Source organism: Xiphias gladius, chromosome 23 (assembly GCF_016859285.1).
Source record: "Xiphias gladius isolate SHS-SW01 ecotype Sanya breed wild chromosome 23, ASM1685928v1, whole genome shotgun sequence".
Taxonomy (NCBI): Eukaryota; Metazoa; Chordata; class Actinopteri; order Istiophoriformes; family Xiphiidae; genus Xiphias; species Xiphias gladius.
Genome location: NC_053422.1, coordinates 19,539,226 through 19,561,431, shown reverse-complemented (window position 1 = coordinate 19,561,431; position 22,206 = coordinate 19,539,226). Strand labels below are relative to the sequence as shown.

The following is a 22,206-nucleotide window of genomic DNA, read 5'->3' as shown; positions in this document are numbered from 1 at the left end:
AACGCTGAATGCCATCAGCAAGAATGCTGTTCATCTGATGACGTAACGTGATTAAATATTAGTGAATTATTTACGATTAAAAATGAGAAACTCATTCAAATTAAAACCTCTAATGGACTTCAAGGCTATTTAGTTTCAGAGCGGTTAATGTAGCACTACCGCCGCCAAGTGGTAATGAAAAAAAAGGGCTGAGCAGCTGCAGCCAGAGCTATGGCAGAAGCAGTCCACCACCAAATGCCAGTACAAGCCTCCAAAACTGACTTGGAGTATAAATTTTTATTTTAATTTCAGATGCAAGTATATGAAACATGTTAGAGGATAAATATTTACAATAAAGGTTGCATAACACACAAAAGCAGGAAATGCAAAACATTCAAAAAAATTAATACAACAGAAGTACGCAGCGCTAGCAGTCAATCCGAAGGAACACTCAAAGAAGCAATGAATGAATGATTGTCAACCAAAGAAAGAAACACAGAGGAAATTCAGTGAAATTCAACACAAAACATGTGCTTTAACCCATTCCAAATGAAACCAAGATAAATGTTTATCTTAAACTCTGACCTAAAACTGAGTGTAATGTTGCATTGTCAGTGTGAGCTATGCTGGTGCAGTGCTTGTTGAACAAATTAGCCTCACTCCAGTATGAGGTGACATCACCATTTTCAAGAGGACACCGGGAACTTGCACTATTAGTATTAATCACCCAAACATACTGTATTGTACGTCCAAATGCCTTGGACCTTGTGACACGCTTTCCCCAAGTGTATGCTTACACATCACCAGTTGAGTAACATATACAATCTTCAGTACAACTTTTTAACACTAACTGCAAAGTGTGGTATGAACTGTTACAATGAGCCCTGAGGAAATGTATGGATTTTAATGTTTCTATTCTGACTCGATCTCAAATAAAAGACAAACCTATGCAGCAGAGGCATTTTTCTAAGTATATATTAAACAAAGCCACAATGACCACAGGACTCCCCCCACCCACGACGAGTAAAGCTGAATCACAAGCCTACAGTCACTGCAAGTCAGACCATACGGCTACCATCACACCACTTTACATCTCCAAATCACATGGCGTGCAAGCTTAGGAAACACAATGCAGGGCAGAGTGAGGCGATGGCACAACTGTGATCTGAACTGTCGAGTCGTTAGTTCTGATAGTTACGCAGTAGTGTTGATTATGCATGTTGCTTTTCAGTTTAATTTAGTATTTTACACGAGCCGCCCTGGCAGTTGCAATGAAAAATAGAAACAAAGCACATTTCACAGTAGTATATATTTTTAGTTTCCTTTTTGTCGTTGTTTGTTAAATACATACATAGAACAAGACAAATGGCTTCTATAATGAGGAAAATCTTGCTGGTGCATTCAGTCACAGAAAAAGCTGTTCCACCATTGATAAGTTAGTTAATTGTTCTACTGATCAAATGGATACATCAGCCAACAGTGACTTTCAAGCTACGTGAGGCCTTTATTACATTATGGAGGAGTAATGGGTCACAATCAAGAGTTCGATTCAGGACAGACCTCCACAGTTTCCCTCACCAGCAAATAATAAACCTACTACACAGTTTGTTACTCTGTGGTTTTTCTCATGTATAACACAATTTTATTACCATCCTGAATTCAAAAACTGCCTATCTATGCCATTTACCCACACTCATCCATCCATAATCATTTAACTGCTTCTGTCAAAAAAAGAAAAAGAAAAAAAGAAGCAGTCATCCAACTCAAGCAGTCGATAAAACCGGGAAAACAAACACTATAAAGTATTACATATTTAAAAAGATAAGCCTATAACTCTGCAGGCATTTGCAAATGAGTTTCAATGAATTATCCTTTTTCAGAGGTGCTTCTTCGTTAAGATGTTCTCATTACTGATAGACTCCTCACTTTACTACAGGTTGTAGTTGGACCATCTCCGCTGGACTCTGTACTACGCAAGTTGGAGGGTCCAAGGTGGGTTACGGGATGGCCAAGGCTGTCCAGAGGAGCACTGGGATAAAACCTTAATGCTTACAATAACAGGCCAAGTGGCCAGGGACAGAGGAAAAGGGCCAGAGCAAATGGTCCTGGAAATGCGAAGAGCTCCAGGGAACTTCATCCTTACTCATGAGGAGAGTGTGCGGTATCAAAAGTAGATCTGCTTGGCATGTGACGGATTCTGCTCCATGGGGCAGTACGGGCATTTCAACCTGGGGATGATGAGACCAGGAACAGGATGTTATAATCTTGTACACTTGACATCAAAGCTGGTCATTTCCAAAAACATAATATTACGTTTTTCGGTTTATTTTTTTTACGTTCTATAGAATATTTTGCCAAGTCTTCCTTGTTGGTGCAGTCAAAGAGACTGTGACATCCATATGTTAGGGTTTCCCGCCCTAACTGTCTTCCAGGTTTAATTTCCTAACATTATCGCTCCTAGATTAAACGCAGGCCCAGAAGCTAGCTCTCAAATCTTGGATATTATTGCTTCATTCATTTATATTTGGTTAATTAGCTTAGAATATTTCACCATGAATGAGCACACAGGAGTTGAATATTTTGATCCACAACAATGTAGAACAAGGTATTTTATACCCCTGCTAACTTGTACATATAAATCTTGCTGCATTTCCAACTTACTTTCCAGCATTAGTCAATTTGTTGAGGGCATCTCTGGAGATGACGTGGCCACAGATGAGCTTCATGGGAGGGTTGCTCTCTGAGGTCTGCTGCCGAAGAATCGGGCAGGCGAACACAGAGTGGTACCAGCATTTCTTCCCAAGGTCAATTTCAATCTAAATGAACAAAAAGGGTGTAAATTAAATGAATACTGAAAAAGAATTAAAAGTGATGCCTTTTGGAAATTCAAAATGGACTCACAGGGAGCTCATCTTTGTGTGTCCAGACTCCGCTGCACTGTCTCTGCTCTATCACCTGCTTGATGTTCATCAGCACTGGCAAGGCCATACAGCCTGATGCAAAACTGCAGAGAAATAGACAGTATTGATAAAGTTTGACTGCAGCTGAAATCTTTTAGGCCCGCAGGGCTTAAATAATACAACCTCGTGATGCAGTAGCATTGTTTATACTTGAAGTGAAACAGAATCTACTAGTTAACTGTTTCAACTTTAGTCTCAACCTTGGTATAAATGTAAAGATATTAAAGGAGATCAGGAATGAGGTCTTGTGTGTTGTTCGTGGTTTTCTAACCTAACACTTAGTGGAGACTCTACGGAGAGGCCCAGTAAAGCGCAGGCATCTCTGGTGAATATGTTACAGATCTCTGCCCACTGATTTGTCTCCAGCAAACTGCGGTACGGAGAGTTCTCAATGCCATGACGCAGATACACCAGACTGCCCATCAGGATCTGGATATCTGAAGTGACAAAAAAGTATAGCGGTGGAAAATAAGAAAAACAAACAATACTGCTGCGTAATGTGAGGTAGGCTTCATAATATGTATTTGCCTTAAAAGCACATGAATTTTTCTTCTTGGTTACTTTTATACAAATCCTCAATCATTGGTAGGGTCTCTTCTTAAAAGAGTCAGAGCCTCAAATTCTTTCAAGTTTAAGAAAAACCGTGAGACAGAACTGAAGTTAAGCATCTTTGTGTGTTTGTGTCAGGAATGTCACAATGATTATGCCTCTGTATCATGCCTACCTCTCTGGTGCTGAGAGGCGAAGGGCTGAAAGTGCCTGGCATACTGCAGGGCCTCCATTTGGTTGCTGATTCCTCCACTGAGCAGACTGATGAAGTACAAGCGGTGCAACTTGAACTCTAAACTGCTGTTCAGGTCCAGGAGGCGCTGTCGATTTGTCACGGCCCACCTAAGAAGTTACAGACACAAACAAGTACAGTCAACTTTTATCTCAACACTTTTTTAATGCTGAACACTAATATTAGTTCTTTATCATCACCATCATCATGGGTTCAAAAGTAATATCCTTGACATAACCTAAGTATCACAAATCTCAACAGAAATTCCTCAAATGTATTATCATTATGTATTAAAAAGAATTTTAGATGTAGAGACAACTCCAGAAAGTTTTCCATGTTTAGAGCAGTCATAGGAAAGTAGCATAGTATTTTCGCAACTATGTGTTTTTTTTTATACTGAGAAAGTTTCCTTTTACTTTTCTGAAGCAGTGCATTTTAAATTAAGAAAACTCTAACATCCAACTCATCTCTCTCTGCCAGTGTGTGGAAACACTCAAATCAGTTTATTTTCTTTACAAAGCTGATGAATGAGTAAACATGGATAAAGGTTTAAAAAAAAAAAAAAAAAACATACTCTAGTGCCGGCCTAAGGTCCTGCATCCTCAGAGCCTCAAGGATCCTGTTCAGCTCCAGGAAAGGCTGTTTCATACTCATATCTATAACTACACCAGACTCCTGGAAAATAGACAGGTTTTTCAATGAAGTTATTCCAATAATTATCTTGACAAAAAAAACTACATTAGATTTGAACTCATTTATGAAATTCAGAAGGAAGTGTTCACACAGCCTTTGAGGGAGGATTACAACAATAACATTAGATTGAAGGTTTCACAGTAATTTACCTGACACAGATCCTCTGCTACACTGAGCATCCCTTGTCTGTACAGGTGCTCCACAATAGTCTCACTCAGGTATTTCTGTCTCTCTGGGGTGTCCCACACTGTCTCTGCCACCACAGCACTGATTTCTGCATCAAAATTCTGTAGAGAAGCATATCAGACATGATGTTTGTGTTTGGAAAATGTTAAATGTTAAAAAAGTTGCTGCCTTTCCTTACTCTGTCAATGGCTTTGCCAACTTTTGACACACTGCCATGGATGTCCTTATGTCGGGAGGCTAGCATCTGCACTGTTTCTTTGATATTCTTACAACACTGGGCCATAGTCTGAGATAAGACTGTTAAGTCTGCATCCTGTACTCCTGCAAAAGACAAAAAGAAAAAAGTTTGCACTTTGCATGTCTACAATAATATGTGCCTGATGAGTTATGATGAACAAAGAAATCTCCATTTTAAATTATGATGGGACAAAAAAATTAAAACTACTATAAAAATAAGATTTAATTCACTTAACTTACAAATATTGCATCTTAGTAGTGTTCAGTCCACTTATGCGTATCAGTTTTATTCAGTTCTTACCAAAAGCAACTAGCTGTCCTCGTATCTCACAGACACTGCGGAGGAGCTCGTCTAGCCTTTCCTCAGACTGGTGGCCGTACATTACAAAGCGATGGAGCACTTTCTCCAGCTCCCGCTCCACACATGCACACTGTTCCATGGTTCAGACTGGAACACTCACACACACAACACTGACACCTAGATTTGAGAGAATAATAGTTTGTTGAATTATCAATATAGCCCATCTGATGCTGGATTACTGATGTTTTTCAGTATTTGAAAGTTTGATATAATATCTGCTGATGTTCATTGTTGGTGGGGCTGCATTTTATTTTCATTAGACAATAATCTGCCAATTATTTTCTCAATGAATCAGAATGTTGGGCACAATTTCCTTCATTTCTAAAGCCCAAGGTGACGTGATCCATCTCTTTTTTTTTTTCTGACCAGCATCTCAAAACCCAAAGATATTATGTTAAAGATTACATAAAACAGGTTAATTTTGGTTTAAATATGACATAAACCGATGAATGATTTTTTAAATAGTTTAACACAGCTTTTACCTTAATACACGAAAAAAATCATTTTCGATAAGAATCCATAAAATTTATTTTTAAAGGCCTGTGACCAAGATTTGTGCTAAGCGGGACCCTTTACAGTTGAAAAATAAACTTGTCAGTACTAAATAATGAAACATTGTTTCTAAAGTACCTCAGACATATCTTTGGCAATTTCTTCTTACCAATCCAAGCCAACAGACATGTCAATTCTGATTAGCCCAGCTGACGTTGTGGTCAGGCTCTAATTATTGATGTTATTGTCTTCTCTTTTCAGTGAAGTGTTTAGTTTGCAGATGTTTGTAGTTTCCTGCAGTGAACTCAACACAAAAGAAAATCCTACACATTTGGACTGTGGACGTACTAAAAGGATGTGGGATCCCATTCCATTTTCCCAGTGTCACAAACAGTGTTTGTCAAAAGCTGATATCATACTGACAATCCCATGACTGTCATACAGCTGCCACAAGCGCTTAGGCACAATGATGCGTTAAAAAGACCTTTGACAGCTGGTGAGCTTTCATTATTTATCGAGATAAGAAAAAAAGCAAGCCTACCCAGTACTGCCCTGCTTAAAAGTTTGGCCTGGTATGACACTGCTAACAACTAGCAAGGCCTTAACATTATGAGAAGCAGGCACACAGTGTACTCTGCGGCCTGGTGTTTACTAACGTCAGTCGCCGCTAGCATCTCAACTATACAAAAGTTTAATTCAATCACAAGGTAACGGACGGAAATGTTGACCAGGGATTTTGTTTGAGCAGCTGGTCTGCATTCTACTATCATTACTTTCTTACAAGAAAAACTCCAAATCATTGTCAGGCACAGCTTTGCTATAACTCACCGCTTATCAGCTGAACACAGAAAATGTCCACCTACCGCAACAGAGGTAACAACATTAACGCAAGCTGCATTTGTATTTCAATAATAAAATACCACGTTTCGTATTTTTTGTTACTAACTTACAATGATAAATATGAAGTGCCAACAACTGTTAACTATATATTTTGATTCGATGCGGTAATTTTTGAAAATTAATCTGTCGCAGAGCTAACATAAACAAACGCTAGCACAGTCTCTGGCTAGCCACAAAAGCTCGCCATTGCTAGCAGCTAGTTGGCTAGTTGATGTTAGCCTGCTGCTCACTGACAAGGCCCAAATAATTTCAGGGGAGAATGACAACCCACTATTTCGTATTTTTCCAACACTTCAAACATATATCGTCGTTTAACAGAATTTTAAGATATGTTAAAATAAACACCACTCACCTATCGTGCTAATTAGTTAGCAAACATTAGCGTTAGCAACTTGCCTGTTATGGCAACACTTGACCAGCAGTCGTAATGCGGAACTTCCTGTGTCGCATTCTGGCTTAACTGGACATTTCACATTAAAAGTCATTTTCTCCGCGACTTCCAAGGGTAGCATCTCGCAGTGTACCATATGATTTTTTTTCGCTTCAATGAAATGTATCTCTTGGACAATGGAGTTTTGAAGCTGTAACAAGTCACGATTCAGGATACTGATGCATCAGTATGTAAACAACATTTTAATGTTGTAAATAGTCAAGGTAGAACAAAATTTTGTTTTATGTACTCTTGGGTAGTTTCATCTGTAGCAAATGTAATGAATCATATTTTTATTTTTCTGACCTCAAGTCTTAATCTAAAATCTTAATCTACAAAGTAACTAGTAAGTACTGCAGTAAAACCTATGTAGTGGAATAAAAACTACAATATTTCCTTCTGGCATGTAATGGAGCAAAAGTAACGTAATATTCACGCATAGTACAAGTACCTCTAAACTGTCAATCACTGATAACCAGAAAAATTAAAATATAACTAATATTAGAAATGTGTAGTAATATTGTGTTTAGCTTGGTCACGCAGAGTTAATCACATCCTAAAAGAGCAACTAGGCCAGTTCAAAAAAGATTGATTTGAAATGTGATCTAATGTTTATATTCTTTCTGTTTGCCATAAATACTAGCACTTAAATAACCGGTTTTGAGATTAGACCCTTGTTGACCATCATATCCCCCAGATAGAAAAGCAGAAAATAGCAAGCAGAAAAAGCAGCTGTGATGAATTTTAAAAAGTAAGTCATGTTTATTTATCTTCACACTTAGGGAAGTGCTTAGCCAGGCCCCATTTGCTCAACATGTGGTCGGTGAACATCAGCCTCTCTTCCAAGCCCCTTGATGTACAAGGTTCATATGTTTGTCCACTTATAGATGCCCATGCAGTATATTGTCTATGCAGGTCTAATTGGTGTGGTGCATTGCTAAGGGTGAGGTTGTAAGAGGTCTGTGGACTTGAGCAGGCTGGTGTGACTAATCTATCAGTGATGTAGACTAAAGCCCTCCATTGCTGAGGTGCTGATCATTCTTTCCCTCTGAGTCCCCCTCCAGTCTGCTGTGCTGCCATAACCGCAGAGGTTCAAATTTATCAGCACCTCTGAACACTTTAGTCTGCACTCTCACATAGCAGGCACACGCATATGCATTCACATATGTATGCATGTCGTTCTCTGCAACCTTTTTAACTTTATGGTTCTCAAAGGCTATGTTTTACACTTTTACTCCACGTTTCCCAAGTGATATCAGAGTGTATTTACAAAACATAATGAAATAGTGTATGACAGTTTACCTTACGAGCTCTAAACCAATCATATGATCCATCTTCTCTCTGGTGCCTGTTAAGAGTTCAGAGAAATGATGATCCACGCTTGTCATACCATTGGAGCCTCTAGTGAAATCTGAAATCACTTACAAGATATCTAAAAAAAAAAGATACGTAGCTGTTGCATAGTTCTGTGAGTAGAGCTATATTGCGCTAACTCCATCAAGGTCATAGACTCAGTTCCCATTTTGCCTAGCTACACTAAAAACGTCTTCACTTGTGGCAATGTATGACTCTTCAGACAGAAGAGTGGGCCAAAGTACATATACATGATGTCATACATAAAATAGCTTGTTGACTTTCCAGTATTGAGAACAATCTCTCAACCCCCTGGATACTACAGATGTAATATACCCTCAGTGACAGCCTTATGCAATATCCAGACGGGGTTGCAATCAAAGATTTTCCATTGGCTTGCCCTGAATGACTTAATGACTGAGAATGAATGGTAATCTCATGAGGTATTAGGTTAGGGACAGAGGGTTTATCCAAACTCTCTGCCATCAAACATGCCCAGACAGTCTCAATGTGGCTCAGAGAGTACTGCTATTGTAGCAACAGTAATGCATACAGTAAAGGACACCTTTTGTTTTGACAGTTTTGATCATACTCTTGTCATGTGCTGTCATTTGAAAGGCAAGCTTAAGTGTGAGTTGAAAGTTGAAAACTTTCATTGGCTGCAGCGTTCGTGGGACATGAAATATCCAGACACAAAAAGGAGAAACATGACCGAAAACATGGGAGAGCACCTTACCAATGTTATGCAATTGTTGCTGCCTAACGCACAGCGCACAGGAATTTTGCATGTGTGCTGGCAAAGTCGGGGGTTCTGAGTAAACCTTTGACCTGTTGTACCCCAGCTGCACTATAACAGTCACACACACATACACACAAACACACACATATATACACTCTTACATACAAGCATACATTAAGTACACTGTCAGTGTTAAGTATAACCTCATTTAGTGGTCAAGTGGACAATGTGTGGGCTGTACTTCGAGCTCTGTATTTCCCCTTTCTTTCCCTACCAGTGAGCCCAACCAAACAGCTAAAGCTTTGGCTATCTGGCCCTGATAGTACTGGTCTATATATAGAGGAGCCCTGTGACTGAGCTGGCTCGAAGTGTCAAATTCCAGGCGCACTCATTTGTCCTGTCCGGATCAGCACCTGCTGCTAACTATAAACCCCCCCACCCACCCCCCGTGCCGCACCCCAAGCCAGCTCACACAAAGCCAATGCCCAACCAAACCCCAGTCTGGAGGAGAAACAGATCCAGGTTATATTCAGTAAACGCTTTCCTGAGGCCAGCTCAGAAGGGAGGGCAGAAATAGAGATGGGAGCATTAAAGGATGTAATGTGTCAGAGTGAGATGCCCTCTTTGCTTTTTTCTATTCAAGTCTGATACATGGCAGTAGCTTTGACAGTCTGAAGTTGCCTAGCCAGGATGGCAATGACGGACTGAGCTGTGCAGAGCTGCTCAGTCCTGGATTCGGCACATGCACACAGGAATTTTGCATGTGTGCTGGCAAAGTCGGGGGTTCTGAGTAAACCTTTGACCTGTTGTACCCCAGCTGCACTATAACAGTCACACACACATACACACAAACACACACATATATACACTCTTACATACAAGCATACATTAAGTACACTGTCAGTGTTAAGTATAACCTCATTTAGTGGTCAAGTGGACAATGTGTGGGCTGTACTTCGAGCTCTGTATTTCCCCTTTCTTTCCCTACCAGTGAGCCCAACCAAACAGCTAAAGCTTTGGCTATCTGGCCCTGATAGTACTGGTCTATATATAGAGGAGCCCTGTGACTGAGCTGGCTCGAAGTGTCAAATTCCAGGCGCACTCATTTGTCCTGTCCGGATCAGCACCTGCTGCTAACTATAAACCCCCCCACCCACCCCCCGTGCCGCACCCCAAGCCAGCTCACACAAAGCCAATGCCCAACCAAACCCCAGTCTGGAGGAGAAACAGATCCAGGTTATATTCAGTAAACGCTTTCCCTGAGGCCAGCTCAGAAGGGAGGGGCAGAAATAGAGATGGGAGCATTAAAGGATGTAATGTGTCAGAGTGAGATGCCCCTCTTTGCTTTTTCTATTCAAGTCTGATACATGGCAGTAGCTTTGACAGTCTGAAGTTGCCTAGCCAGGATGGCAATGACGGACTGAGCTGTGCAGAGCTGCTCAGTCCTGGATTCGGCACATGCACAGAGGTCTTGTAAGCTTGGAGTGTGCTGTGGATTTTGAGAGGCAGTTCGCTGGATGAGGGGCAAATATTGCAACATAGAGGAATTCAATGCCCTTGGGAAAGCCTCATCATTGGCCAGGTGCGGTACCAATCATTCTGTCTCTCTACTTGCACATTGAACAGGCTTTCTCTCTCTAGATATTCCTACACCAAGGCAATGTGGAAAGCTTAAAAACAGGGTATGTATTGGGCAGAGCTAATGCAAATATTGTCACTTTCCATATATCTAAGATGAATAAATTTCAGTCCTTTTGATTTAAAATAAGTTGCACTTCATATATAATGTCTTGATGAAATCTTGTGAGCTTTAAAGCACATGTGGAAATAGACTACAATTCTTGTATGCAACTAAATTTTTGTCAACTTAAAGTGAATGTTTGTTCTCTTGTGAAAATTTCAGGATGCTTGCTACTGCTTTTTAAGGCACAGTGACAGAGTTATATTTATGTTCTGAACCCCTTTTGGAGGTTGCAGGTATTCTCAGAATATTTGAGGTTTAAAGGATACATTTTGCTGTTGGCAAGCTAACAAAGAAGAATCAAAACACACTTTACCCTCCATATTTCAATTTGTACAGTTTTTCCTGTCATTAAATGTTACTCGTGGTATAAATGAATGAGATACCCTCCAGGTGACAATATCTTATTTCCAGTCCAGGAACAGACCCCAGAGCAGACTAAAGAAGCGAACTGGACGGGCCACAGTGAGAATTTGGAGCTTGTGGACTAGCGATGGACAGCTGGACACTCCAGGGGGACAGCTACTCCTTCCTGCGCAGTGCGCCCCGCACCTTTTCCCTGTGCCATCGTGACGGCACCCCCAACCACGTTGAAATCTTTGACATCATCAACGTCCCTAATCAGAGCAGTGCCATCTCTGAGACCACTTGCCTGTGTGACATTTTTGGAGACGACTGTGAGTCATCCTCCCTCTCAAGCAGCCCTGCTGTAGGGGCTTTTGTCCCTTCCCAGAGGGAGGCGGACGGGATAGCTGCTGCATCACCCCTGGCGGATGATCTAAACGACTCCTCAGGCTCTTACCACACTGCACAGGGCTCCAGTGAAGGAGAGGACGGCTTTGAAGACTCAAGAGAAAGGCTTTGCAGCCCCCTGTCAGACAGCGAGGGACTGAACTCAGGGCACCCAACCTTTTTTGAGGACAGCAGCCCAAATTTAGAACGAAAAAGCAAATCACCAGTACCTCAGCTTAGTACATATAGCCCACCATCTAAAGTCCTCAACACTGGTGAGAGGACCCCCTCTCCTGGACATAATAGCTCCTATACCATCAGTCCAGAGGGAAGAGTATCACCCTTGTCTTCTTCATCGGTTGAAAAAAGACATTCACCAGCATCACCTAATCCAAGGCAAGCTAATTCAGAAGCTGAACCGGGGAGAATAACTCCTACTTTAAAAGACAGACATAACAGCCCCTCGCATCAATCATTAACTCCAAGTCCCCCCTCTGAGCCTTGGACCTGTCTCAGCTCATCTTCCTCTGAGTCAGTGAACACCGAATCTTCACCTGAGTGCCAGGTAGCACAAGACTCGCCTGTGCCAAGGAGCAGCTACTTTAACCAACACAATAGTCCCTCACCTGAGCCCACACCCAAAGATTTTTCTCTAGATTTTACAGAATCAGCTTTTGAATCTGGAGCCATTCTTTCATCTCCTTTACGTTCATCTAGTAGAACAGAGTTATCATCCCAGTCAAGAGAAACATTGGTCTCCCCTGAGCTGAACAATAGGCCTTACTCACCCGATACTCAAGCATCATCTCCTCTTCCGGAGCTAAGAGGGAGGGTCTCCCTGCCTGATCTTTTGAGCCGAGGCTCCACACCTGATATAGGAGAGCCTCCCTGCTCCCCTGAGCTGATTTCAGATCCTTCCACTGCAGAAAGAGGCACCACACCTACTACTGAGAACCAAAACACAGGGTTATCAGTTGAACCAGGCAGTACTGTTTCTACACCTGCCCCACGATACACACCTCCCTCTCCTGTCGTTTCAATATCAACATCTCCTGCGCTTGTGGAGAGTAGTGTCTCACCTGAATTAAGACACACAGCTCCCTCACCTTGCCTGCTCAGTGCTGCCTCTCCGGCTAAGACAGGGACAAAAACTCCCTCCCCTGGCCCCTCACCTAAAATAAGACACATTTCTACACCTTCTGAAATCAGGAGCCAGGTGTCTTCGCCTGTGGTAAGTTATAGTTTATCTCCATCACCTGAAGTTAGGAGCAACTGCTCTCCCATAGAGCAAAGACATACTGTTCCCTCACCTGAAATCAGGATTACAGCATCCTCACCTGAGCTTGACTTTGACTCTGCCTCATCAAGAAGCCCCACTTCATCCCCTCATATCACAGGGATTTCTTATACTGTTTTTCAACCTGAGGACAGGGACACTTCCCCATTTCCTGAGCTCTCTCGTCTCTCCAGCCCAGACCCTGATAGGACACTTGTGTCCCCTGAAGCAAGGAGCCCTACCCAAAGCACAAACAGTATACAGAGCAGTATAGCAGAGTCCATTGGTACACCACAAGACTTGACTCATATATCAGGCTTAACAAGCCCTGTTCTGCAGCCTGAAATAACTTTGCCGCATCGACCAGGCTACCAAACACCTTCACCTCAGCCAAGGCATCACACTCCCTCACCTGAGCCAAGATATCAAACCCCTTCTTCTGAAAAGAATCAAAGTCCCTCATCTCGGCACATCAGAAGTGGAGATCCATCACCTGTTTCCCCATCTCCTGTGCAGAATTCACCAACAACCCTCTCCACAGAGTACCAACCTCAGTATACACAGACTACCCCTCCTCTGAGAAATACACCTGAAGTTGAGAGAGATTCCTCTTCTGTTGATTTTACAGAAATACAGTGCCCCACACATTTGTCAAAAGACAACGTGTCCCCCTCATTTGAATTAAACAGTGGAGACAAATCAGTTCTTGCTCAAATCAAAAGCAGGTCACCAGTGGTTGCAGTTTGTTCACCTGTGTTTACTTCACCTTTCTTAGCAGAGGAAAAGATAGAGAGTTCACTTAAACAACAAATCACAGAGAGAGAAGCAACACCAAAGGAAGTAAACATTCAGGATAACTCAAGGTTAGACTCCTTCTCTGAGGAAAAACAAGACACTGGCCATACTTTTTTTCAGAAAGAAGACACTTCAAAACATCCCCCCATGGATATCAAGTCTCCCTCCCCAAATCTTCCAGTCTCTATGGACAGGAATCCAACCACATCACCTGTCCACAGGGCTACATCCAACTCACCTGTGCAGAACATGGAAAAACCACAGCCTCAGTTCACTACTTATTCCCTGACTTCTGAAAGCAGGAGCTCATTAAAGTCAGCTTGTACACCTGAGCACTCAAGAAGACATCTGCCAACCAAAGTTAGACCTGAAAACAGAGAGAGTTTCACCGAGAACATGGCCCACCATGTAAACAGAAGGCGGACTCCCTCTCCACCACTCACCAGGTTTACACCTGTCCACATCATAGCCCCTGAGAAACCATACAGACAGTGGCAGAAAAGAGGCCGTAGCCCCTCTCAGGTTGTAGCATCCTCACCAAGTGGTAATTTAAAGACAGCAGTGACAAATAGGGAAAGCCCCAATGTTGCCCCTGTTGACAATAATAGCCAGGCCCCCTGGCTCAGACTAGGAGGGCAATTAGAGATGGGGAGGGAAATGCAGCTGGAGGACGAGAGAGAGGTAGGTAGGGAGAGGCAAAGGGATAAGGAGACAGAGAGAGAGAGAAAGAGGGAGGAGCGGGTTCCTGAAAAGGGGGAGGGATGGCATGGGGACGGCAGTTACAGAGGGGAACAGGTTGAGCTGTCATTCAATGCCAGGAATAGAAAAGGGCCTGCGAGTCGCAGTACAGCTCCCACAAGCAGAGAGATCCGTCAGGGACTGCCAACAGTGCATTCCTATTCAGAGAGCTTGCTTCCCACCAGACAGCTACAGCAACAACAGAGTCTTCTGAGACTTGCTTCCCAACAAGACACCAGGGCTGGTGGTCCTAGCAGACGGCTTCAGCCTCCTGCACAACAGAACAAGAACAGTGCTCTTGGACGCTTGGTTGCAAGCAGACCCTGCCGGAGTTCCAGCTCCAGCATGGGAAGTGAGCTTGATGAGGCAGATAATGAGGTGAAGTGGTTTACAGACTTGGCTTTCCGCAGCCTGTCAAGCCCAGAGTTAGATTATCTTGACATGTACAACTCCAGCCACCGTTCATCTACCAATATTTCTCAACCATCTACCCAGGAGAGCCCTGCCGGGGTCAATCCCGCCTGGCTGGCCTATGCTGACTTCAGGGGCTCTGCTCCAAAGCTGGACAATGATGAACTCTCCTTCCAGCAATCATCTGCATACTACTCAGATGGCCTAAATCCATCAAGGCGCTATGAGATGGGCAGCTTTGAGTGCGTAGATGTTGCCGTGGAAAGAGAGGACTCCAGGAAGGTGAGAAGAGGAGTGCCAAAGAGAGAGATCCAGCTGAAGAGAAAGAATAATGCTGAAGGGAAGCAGGATGAGAGTAGTGAGAATAGCACTCCTGGGATACCAGTGATGGTGGAAAGCCCCTCTCTAGAGAGTCACTCCAGAGAGACATTTTTGAGACAACACAGTACACCAGCAGCAATGCAAGGTTGCTACCCTTCTGAGCTCAGTCCTGAGCCCAATCAAAAAAATGAAGGAAAATCCAAACTCCAGAAATCTGCCTCCCTGGATGAATCATGCTCTAAAACCAAGATGGCCACTTGTCTTATCAAGAGTGTATTGTCCAAGAAGATGCAAAGTGTTGATAAACAACCAGATGAGCAGGCAGAAGAAAAGGTGAGCCTTGCTTGTGAGGAAAACAGCCCAGCATCAGAGAGTGCAGTGGTACCATTTAAAGTTTCCCCAAAACCTCATGCACGTAATCTGAGTTCCAGTATTCAATCAGATTATGGTCTTTCATCTGAGGGTATTCCTGTTAGAGGGGAACCAAGCACAAAGGATGAAGCCCAACAACCAAAAAGCTTTGGAGTGAGATCCAGTAACAGGCCAAGTTCATCTAGCAGCAGCAGAAGTGTAAATTTTTCACAGACTGACAGTGAAGAGGCTGATTCTCAGAGTAGGAATGCAACCTCATTAAGATCTGAAAGGAGATCAGAATTGAATGTGTCATTTGATAGTAAACAGTCCAGAACTGGAGTACAACGACCAGATGATGTTAAAACCTGGGACGAAAGGGAGGGTGGTGACTCAGCAAATGCCACAACAGGGAACACAGGAGCTTCTTCTGACACTGGATCCAGCAGCACACGGGCCAGGATGACAAACAGAGACCAGGAATGTGAAAACACAGAGGACCATAAACAACTGCAACAGGGTGACAAGGGTGCCTACATGTCAAAAACACAGGAGATTACACTCAAAGCAGTGGAGACAAAGAAGTCCTCTCTAAGTGTCTGTCTCACACCTGAGGCAGAAAACAAGCCTGAGGCTTGTTCACCGGATATGTCATTCAGAGAAAAGGAGGAAAGGGTAGCGACCAGTGTGGATGAGAAAACAGAGGAAGACGAACGAAAAGGCAATAATAAAATCAAGGCCCCCATTCACAAAGTTAGAGATGTGAGGCGGCTTGTAAAAAATACATATAATCTCTCTTTCAAGCCAACTAGTGCTGTAATGCCATTGGAGGTGAATGAAGAAAGGATGGAAATTTTTCATGAGGAAAGGAGCGAAGAAATAAAAGTTAAAAGGGGGAAAGGGGACATAGCAGGGGAGGAGCAGGAATTAAGGCAAGAAAGGAGGAGGGAGGGAATGGAAGAGGAATACAGGGTGGAGAGGAAAGAGGAACAGAAAGAGGAGATGAAAGATTCACAGCTGCTGACCTTATCTCTGCCTCTTCAAAGCAAAGGAAATCCTCTGTCTCATCAACAGCCAATGCAAATAGAATACAAGGCTGTTTGCTGGAAGGAAGACAGAAATAAAATGTCATGCAGCAAAAAAGACTCAGAAAACCCAGGTGACAAAACCCAGGCTTCTCCCGAGCTTGTCACAGAGGAAAGCAGAAAATCACACACATCCTCAAATGCAAACACACAGAATTACCCAACAGGAGTAACAGCAATACCCAAGCCATGTCAACATGGTCTAAACATGGAAGCAGAAACACATGATACTGTGACAGAAATGCAAAACATTTCAGACAAAGAGGGCAAACCTGTAGTGATTAGAACAGACAGAAAACCTCCCATGCTCGGAAGTCTCCCCAAACTGCCCAGTAAGGAAAGAGAGGTATCCACTGCTGTAGTATTGATAAGGGATGGATCCAGCAAGACATCTGCATCTCCAGCCCAGGAAGAGATCCCCATCCCACTCCAACTCTCAACTGCTTCACTTTCACCTGGGTCCACTAGCCCTGGCAGTACCCCTGGCAGCAGTGGCAACTCAGTTTCCATGTTATTGAAGGAGAAAGGCTACCAAGCGGACATTGGAGCAGTGATGAGCAACGGTAATGCAGCAGGAGGCAAAGGGCCTCCCCGTAAGCATGTGAACTGCCTGGAGATACCCCTTCAGACCATATCTTCTGATGGTGGGCGAATTGAGTCTCATAGAGAGAGGACATTCTCTTCATCATCCACGACGTCTGGCCCCTCAGCAGTGTCTGAAAACACAGACACCCTTGCAAAGACCACAGTAGACGACGGAGTTAGAATTAAGCCTACAATAAAAGACGCAGCAAAAAAAAAAAGTGCTCCTCCGCTAAGGAATACGCAGGAGCAAACACCTCCTCTCACCAAACAGAAGGATCAAGGAGATTTTGAAGCTGTGAAAAGATTAGATCCAACTTTCCCCCCGAGGTCCCCTGCAATAAGAAGATTCAGACCACAGCCAATTGAGGTTAAGTCACTATCTAAAGACACGCAGAAACACGAGATGCCAGCAAACTCCACAGGAAACAACAGGCCTCAAACCATTGAAGTTAAATCTATAGCTAAAAATTCTCAAAAGCCAGCTGTGCCTCCAAAACCAAGCTGCAAATTTAAACCTGCAGATTTAGAAGCAATGCCTAATGAAGCACAGAGACCGTCAGCAACAACGTCACCTTTAAAACCGCAAGGTGAGGAGAGGGCTCAAACAATTGTGGTCTCCTCGCCAACCATCTATAGAAAGATCTCCAATGAGTCCACATCGACATCAAACTATACAAAAAAAATAGCTGTGTCTGCAGTTTCCAGCTTCAAACCTCCACCTAGCAAAACAACAGCAGCCACCCTCTCTAATCTCTCAAACCAGTCAACAGCACCATCAGAGACTGTGGCATCTAATGAGAGAGGACAGCAGCAACAACCAGCTGCCTCTCCTCAAAGCTCCAGATACACACAAAGACCTATAACCTTAGCTCCAACATCAGCCACCTGCACAGGTTTAACCTCAGCTCCAGGTCCAGTTTCTGACCCCTTAGCAAACCAAGTCACTGGACTTGCCTCAGCTGGAGCCAACCAGCCAAGCCAGCCAACTGTTATGGATCCAGACAGCCAACCACAGTGTCACAGGGTGGCATGCCCTCATGAAGAAGCTATGTCACCAACTTCAAACAATACAAAACAGCCCGTTACTGTTCCCACAACACAAGTGCCAGGATACACAAACCAGCCATGCCGCAGATCACTGTCAAGGGAGCGCCAACAAAGGATAGATGACCTGCATTTTTATGCCTCAGATGACCCTCCAAGTTACGATGAAAGAGAGAGCTTCAGTCCGCTGATGGTCCTAGATCTGACCCCCAGGAGGGCAAATTGTTATCAACCCTCCTCCCGCCCTCCTCCCTGCTCCTGCACAGCTGGCTGCCCTTCCCACCCTGGTCTCACAACTCCCCACCATCACCGCAGCCCTTATAACCTCACCCCCCCTGCCCCTCCACAATCTCCAGGCCAGACACTACCTTACCCAGTGGCTCAGCCCCCTCTTCGTCCCCACCAGTGCAGATCTGACCCTCAGCCAATGAGCTACCAACCCGGCTCTCCCAAATCAAGTCCTCTTGGTCCAAGCCAGCCACCAGCCCTGTACCAGCCTCTCCACCAGCCTCCTCCTTGCCCTTCCCACCACTCACTTATGCAGGCCTGCACTGCTGACCGGCCATTGCAGCCACCTCAGCATATTGACCCTCGACGACCCCCTGTCCACAGATCCCCACAGCAGCAGCCACCAAGCTTGGCTGGGGCTCCTTACAGCGATCCTGGCCACGGCCACTCTCCTGGCCTTCCTCCTATGGATCCCCAGTACTTGTGTGGCCCTCAAAGCCTGGGGCCTTCCTATGGGTCTGAGTATGGGGGTGACAGCTCCAGTTTGTACTCAGAGAATAGCTTTGGACAGACACCTCGCAGAGTGCTCCTAGATCCTGAGACTGGGAAGTATTTTTATATTGAGGTGCCTGTACAGCCACTGAGGAAAATGTTGTTTGACCCAGAGACTGGCCAATATGTGGAAGTGCTCATCCCACAGCAAGCAATGTCACATTCTGGCCTGTATCCTCCTTCAGCAGCCCCTTACCCATCTCTCCACAACACCAACATGTATGCCCCTGCTCCGCAGTACTTGCCCTATGCAGCTCCTCCTCCCCCAGCTCACCCCCAGGCTCAGCCCCAGCCGCCCCGCTATCCTGAGGCCTCTGCTGCAGTAACAATGCATCCAAGCGGGCCTGGGGTCAGCTACAGGAATCAGTCTGGTCAGGGATCCAAGCCAGAGCCCCAGAATCTTCCACCATTGGACCAGGGCTACCTGGAGAGTATGTATTATGTCCCTACAGGGATGAATGCGAGCCCCAATCCCACCCCACCAGACTATTACCACAAACATCCCCCCAACCTACCCCCAACAGGGGGGAAAAGGTCCTGAAATAGAGGATAGAGGCCGCCTTCCTGGAGCCTGTTGGGTTTTAAATACACAGTGTATAAAGGGGGTGTCTAATGTTAGCCTTTACGGTTATTTGAGTTTTCACATTGCAACTGAAGACAGCAATTCTTTGGTTGTTGTTTATTTGCTGCTGCTTGTTCTGTGCTAGGCTGCTTAAATAGAAGGATTAATGAATGCCTAATTTCAAAATGATTAATTGAAAGTTTTGTCATTTTTGATACAGAGTAAGAACATCATACTGTAACTTCAACAGTAATGCACAGTAATGCAAATCCATAGGTTTACCAATTTACTGTGTAATTTAATAACAAATATCTCCAAAAAACTTGAAAATACTGTTTTAAAAGAACCTCATATTTATTTTATTATCGTTTTTCTCTAATATTGGATGAGTGAGTTTGTGCACATGATGTCTGCAACAACGATGCAAATAAAATGTGTCACATATGCATTGCTCTTTTTTGTCATTAATTAATCTATTTTTCTATAGATCCTTCCTATAGTACACTACCTTCATACAAAATTTTATTACTGTGGTTCTGTTGTTTTAAAATACTTATTGGTGAAATCAGTAACTACTTTTGAGATGGCATTGTTTTCAGAATACATCTCTAATGTATTCTCAAGCAGTGAGAGATCTGGCTGCAATGGGAGTGAGTATAATTAAGTCTAATTTTAAGTGACTCTCTATAGGCAAGTGTCACATGGGGCACGTGCACAGACACTGTCTCGAATCCTCATCTTGGGGTTGGCACAATACATCAATGCACCAAATCTAGAAAAAAGGGTGCAATGCAGTTTATGTTAAACCAAGTATTAGTTTCAACAGTCCATCAAACATGCTGACATCTGATTGTGACAAAAAATAGTCTTTGGTGATAAAGTCTTTAAGAATGATTAATTATTCATTATTGCTAAATATTATAAATATAAAATATTAAATATTGGCCAATTGCTGCTTTGAAACTAGCTTTGCAGAGAAGTACTTTATTTAGCTGCATCCCTCAGCTCTTTCTCTCTCTCTCTGCCTTTAGAGGGCTCTGTAACTCCTAACAATGCCCAACAGCTGTGAAGCATAATTTATGATACCACTTCATTACAGTGGGGGTTTGGAACTGAATGAGGAGTCACTTGGTCACGTGACATGAAAGTTACTGAAATAAAATTATTATCTAACCATGACTTTTGTAAGACATAGTCAGCACTAATATTTAGAATAAAGAAGTGTGCCCAATTTGCATAAGATGCTATGAATTTGTAGCAGCACATTGTACCACTTTGACCACTGGAGGGTGCCACAGACCACTACAGCAGCTCAAAAAGTCCCATCCTAAAGGTACAGTATCTGCTAACCTTTTCGTGACAAGACCCACTAAAACACAGTATGATGATTTCCTATTCAGATCCTGGCCCTTCTAAATGAAACCAGATCCTAATTTGTTAGTCCAGAGGAACAAAATTGTCCTCCCCTTTCTTTGATGTGAATGGCAGTAAAATTAATGAGAGGTCTGACCAGTAGCTATGAGGGGCTTTAGTGTGTATGTGTGCGGTTGTGTGTGTGTGTGTGTGTGTGTGTGTGTGTGTGTGTGTGTGTGTGTGTGTGTGTGTGTGTGTGTGTGTGTGTGTGTGTGTGTGTGTGAACAAAACAAGGTTTCATCTGGAAATGGCAACTCAAAGCCTCACAGGAACACAAGAGCGTGTTCATTCACATCTGGAGGGGATATCACACTTCAGCACCTGGCAAAATGTGTCTATGTAGGTCACTTTCAGCACTGGAAAACTGTTTTACCGTGGTGTTGCCTACATCTGCAACTCTTTGTTGTCAGTAATGTCTACTGAGCCAGAAGTGATGCCGGGATGTCCCACTCATTTCACTCATGAAAGAGACTGGCTTAATCACTACAATGTATGGTACTAAGGAGAAGACTGAAACAATGTTATTACGGCAACTCATAAAAGTGAGAGGAAAGGTGTCTACCAACTTTATCAGTAAAAAATGTAATCATTGCACAGCAACAGCATGTCACAACTAAAAACTAGTGATATCATACAGTTTGAAAAATAATTTCAAATTTAAAATGACCCCCTGTTTATGTTCACACAAAATAAACCTGGACCCAAACCATCTCTTTACAACTTCCTCTTTTGAAATGGTCAATGGAATGCAGTGCTTAATGATTCGAGACGCACCTTAGGAACACACAGTAATCTTTATAAACCTCCTGGCACGCCTAATACAAAGTCACTTCCAGACAAACACACACACTTCCACACACCTAGGGCCTGTTCGAAGAAGAAGCTGGACTGAGTTGTCTAATTTATCCGCTCAAATCTGATGTAAAAAGACCTGTTCTAAAGTGTGTTTTAGATAATCCGGCAATCCTCCTTCAAACATTAAAGCACGGTGTTGCTTTACTGTTCAGTGTGCCAAATGTCACTCAGGTCTGAATACCATTTCAGACCGCAGTGAGAGAGTCAAGCTCTGCCAGATTCTGATTGCAAAGAGAGCACATGGGATGCTCAGAATAGGGAAAATTGCAATGCTTTAACTTACCGGTGCTATAAGAGTGTTTTTGATTGGAAATAGCAACATAGTAAATTTAATAATGTACCTTCTTCTTAATAATTATATAACATTGATCAACATTTTCCAGACACATCCTCCCCATTGTGTGTG

At 43.3% G+C, this 22,206-nt stretch overlaps 2 protein-coding genes across 12 annotated transcripts; one reads left to right on the top strand and one right to left on the bottom strand.

The window, feature by feature from the left end:
• Positions 1 to 1,269: 1,269 nt before the first annotated feature.
• rmnd5b (required for meiotic nuclear division 5 homolog B) lies at positions 1,270 to 7,034 on the bottom strand. Of its 6 annotated transcripts, none has more exons than XM_040119372.1 (11): positions 6,986 to 7,034; positions 6,518 to 6,548; positions 5,138 to 5,314; positions 4,778 to 4,920; positions 4,563 to 4,700; positions 4,295 to 4,395; positions 3,664 to 3,830; positions 3,211 to 3,376; positions 2,881 to 2,983; positions 2,641 to 2,795; positions 1,270 to 2,207 (listed from the first exon to the last, which is right to left on the bottom strand). In XM_040119372.1, the coding sequence occupies exons 3-11, from the start codon at positions 5,274 to 5,276 to the stop codon at positions 2,144 to 2,146; spliced, it is 1,176 nt and encodes a 391-aa protein (XP_039975306.1). In that variant the 5' UTR covers positions 5,277 to 5,314; positions 6,518 to 6,548; positions 6,986 to 7,034; the 3' UTR covers positions 1,270 to 2,143. The 6 variants fall into 6 exon arrangements, with proteins under 6 accessions (XP_039975306.1, XP_039975304.1, XP_039975307.1 ...); XM_040119370.1 differs by having other exon boundaries at positions 6,942 to 7,033; XM_040119373.1 differs by lacking the exon at positions 6,986 to 7,034 and adding an exon at positions 6,640 to 6,894.
• Positions 6,483 to 19,948, top strand: si:ch73-43g23.1 (mucin-5AC). 6 transcript variants are annotated; one of them, XM_040119365.1, is made up of 3 exons: positions 6,502 to 6,562; positions 10,753 to 10,793; positions 11,267 to 19,948. In XM_040119365.1, exon 3 carries the CDS (start codon positions 11,346 to 11,348, stop codon positions 19,509 to 19,511), a length of 8,166 nt encoding a protein of 2,721 aa, XP_039975299.1. In that variant the 5' UTR covers positions 6,502 to 6,562; positions 10,753 to 10,793; positions 11,267 to 11,345; the 3' UTR covers positions 19,512 to 19,948. The 6 variants fall into 6 exon arrangements, with proteins under 6 accessions (XP_039975301.1, XP_039975299.1, XP_039975300.1 ...); XM_040119366.1 differs by lacking the exon at positions 6,502 to 6,562 and adding an exon at positions 7,168 to 7,206; XM_040119367.1 differs by lacking the exon at positions 10,753 to 10,793 and having other exon boundaries at positions 6,483 to 6,562.
• The last annotated feature ends 2,258 nt before the right edge of the window (positions 19,949 to 22,206 follow it).

What these genes read in the sequence shown, in the direction of transcription:
- rmnd5b (XM_040119372.1), bottom strand. Translation starts at nt 5,276, where the DNA reads ATGGAACAGTGTGCATGTGTGGAGCGGGAGCTGGAGAAAGTGCTCCAT. An exon ending in AGGACAGCTAGTTGCTTTTG is followed by an intron (nt 4,921 to 5,137) that starts GTAAGAACTGAA and finishes TGTCTTTTGCAG; the next exon opens with GAGTACAGGATGCAGACTTA. An exon ending in CACACAAAGATGAGCTCCCT is followed by an intron (nt 2,796 to 2,880) that starts GTGAGTCCATTT and finishes TTGTTCATTTAG; the next exon opens with ATTGAAATTGACCTTGGGAA.
- si:ch73-43g23.1 (XM_040119367.1), top strand. Translation starts at nt 11,346, where the DNA reads ATGGACAGCTGGACACTCCAGGGGGACAGCTACTCCTTCCTGCGCAGT.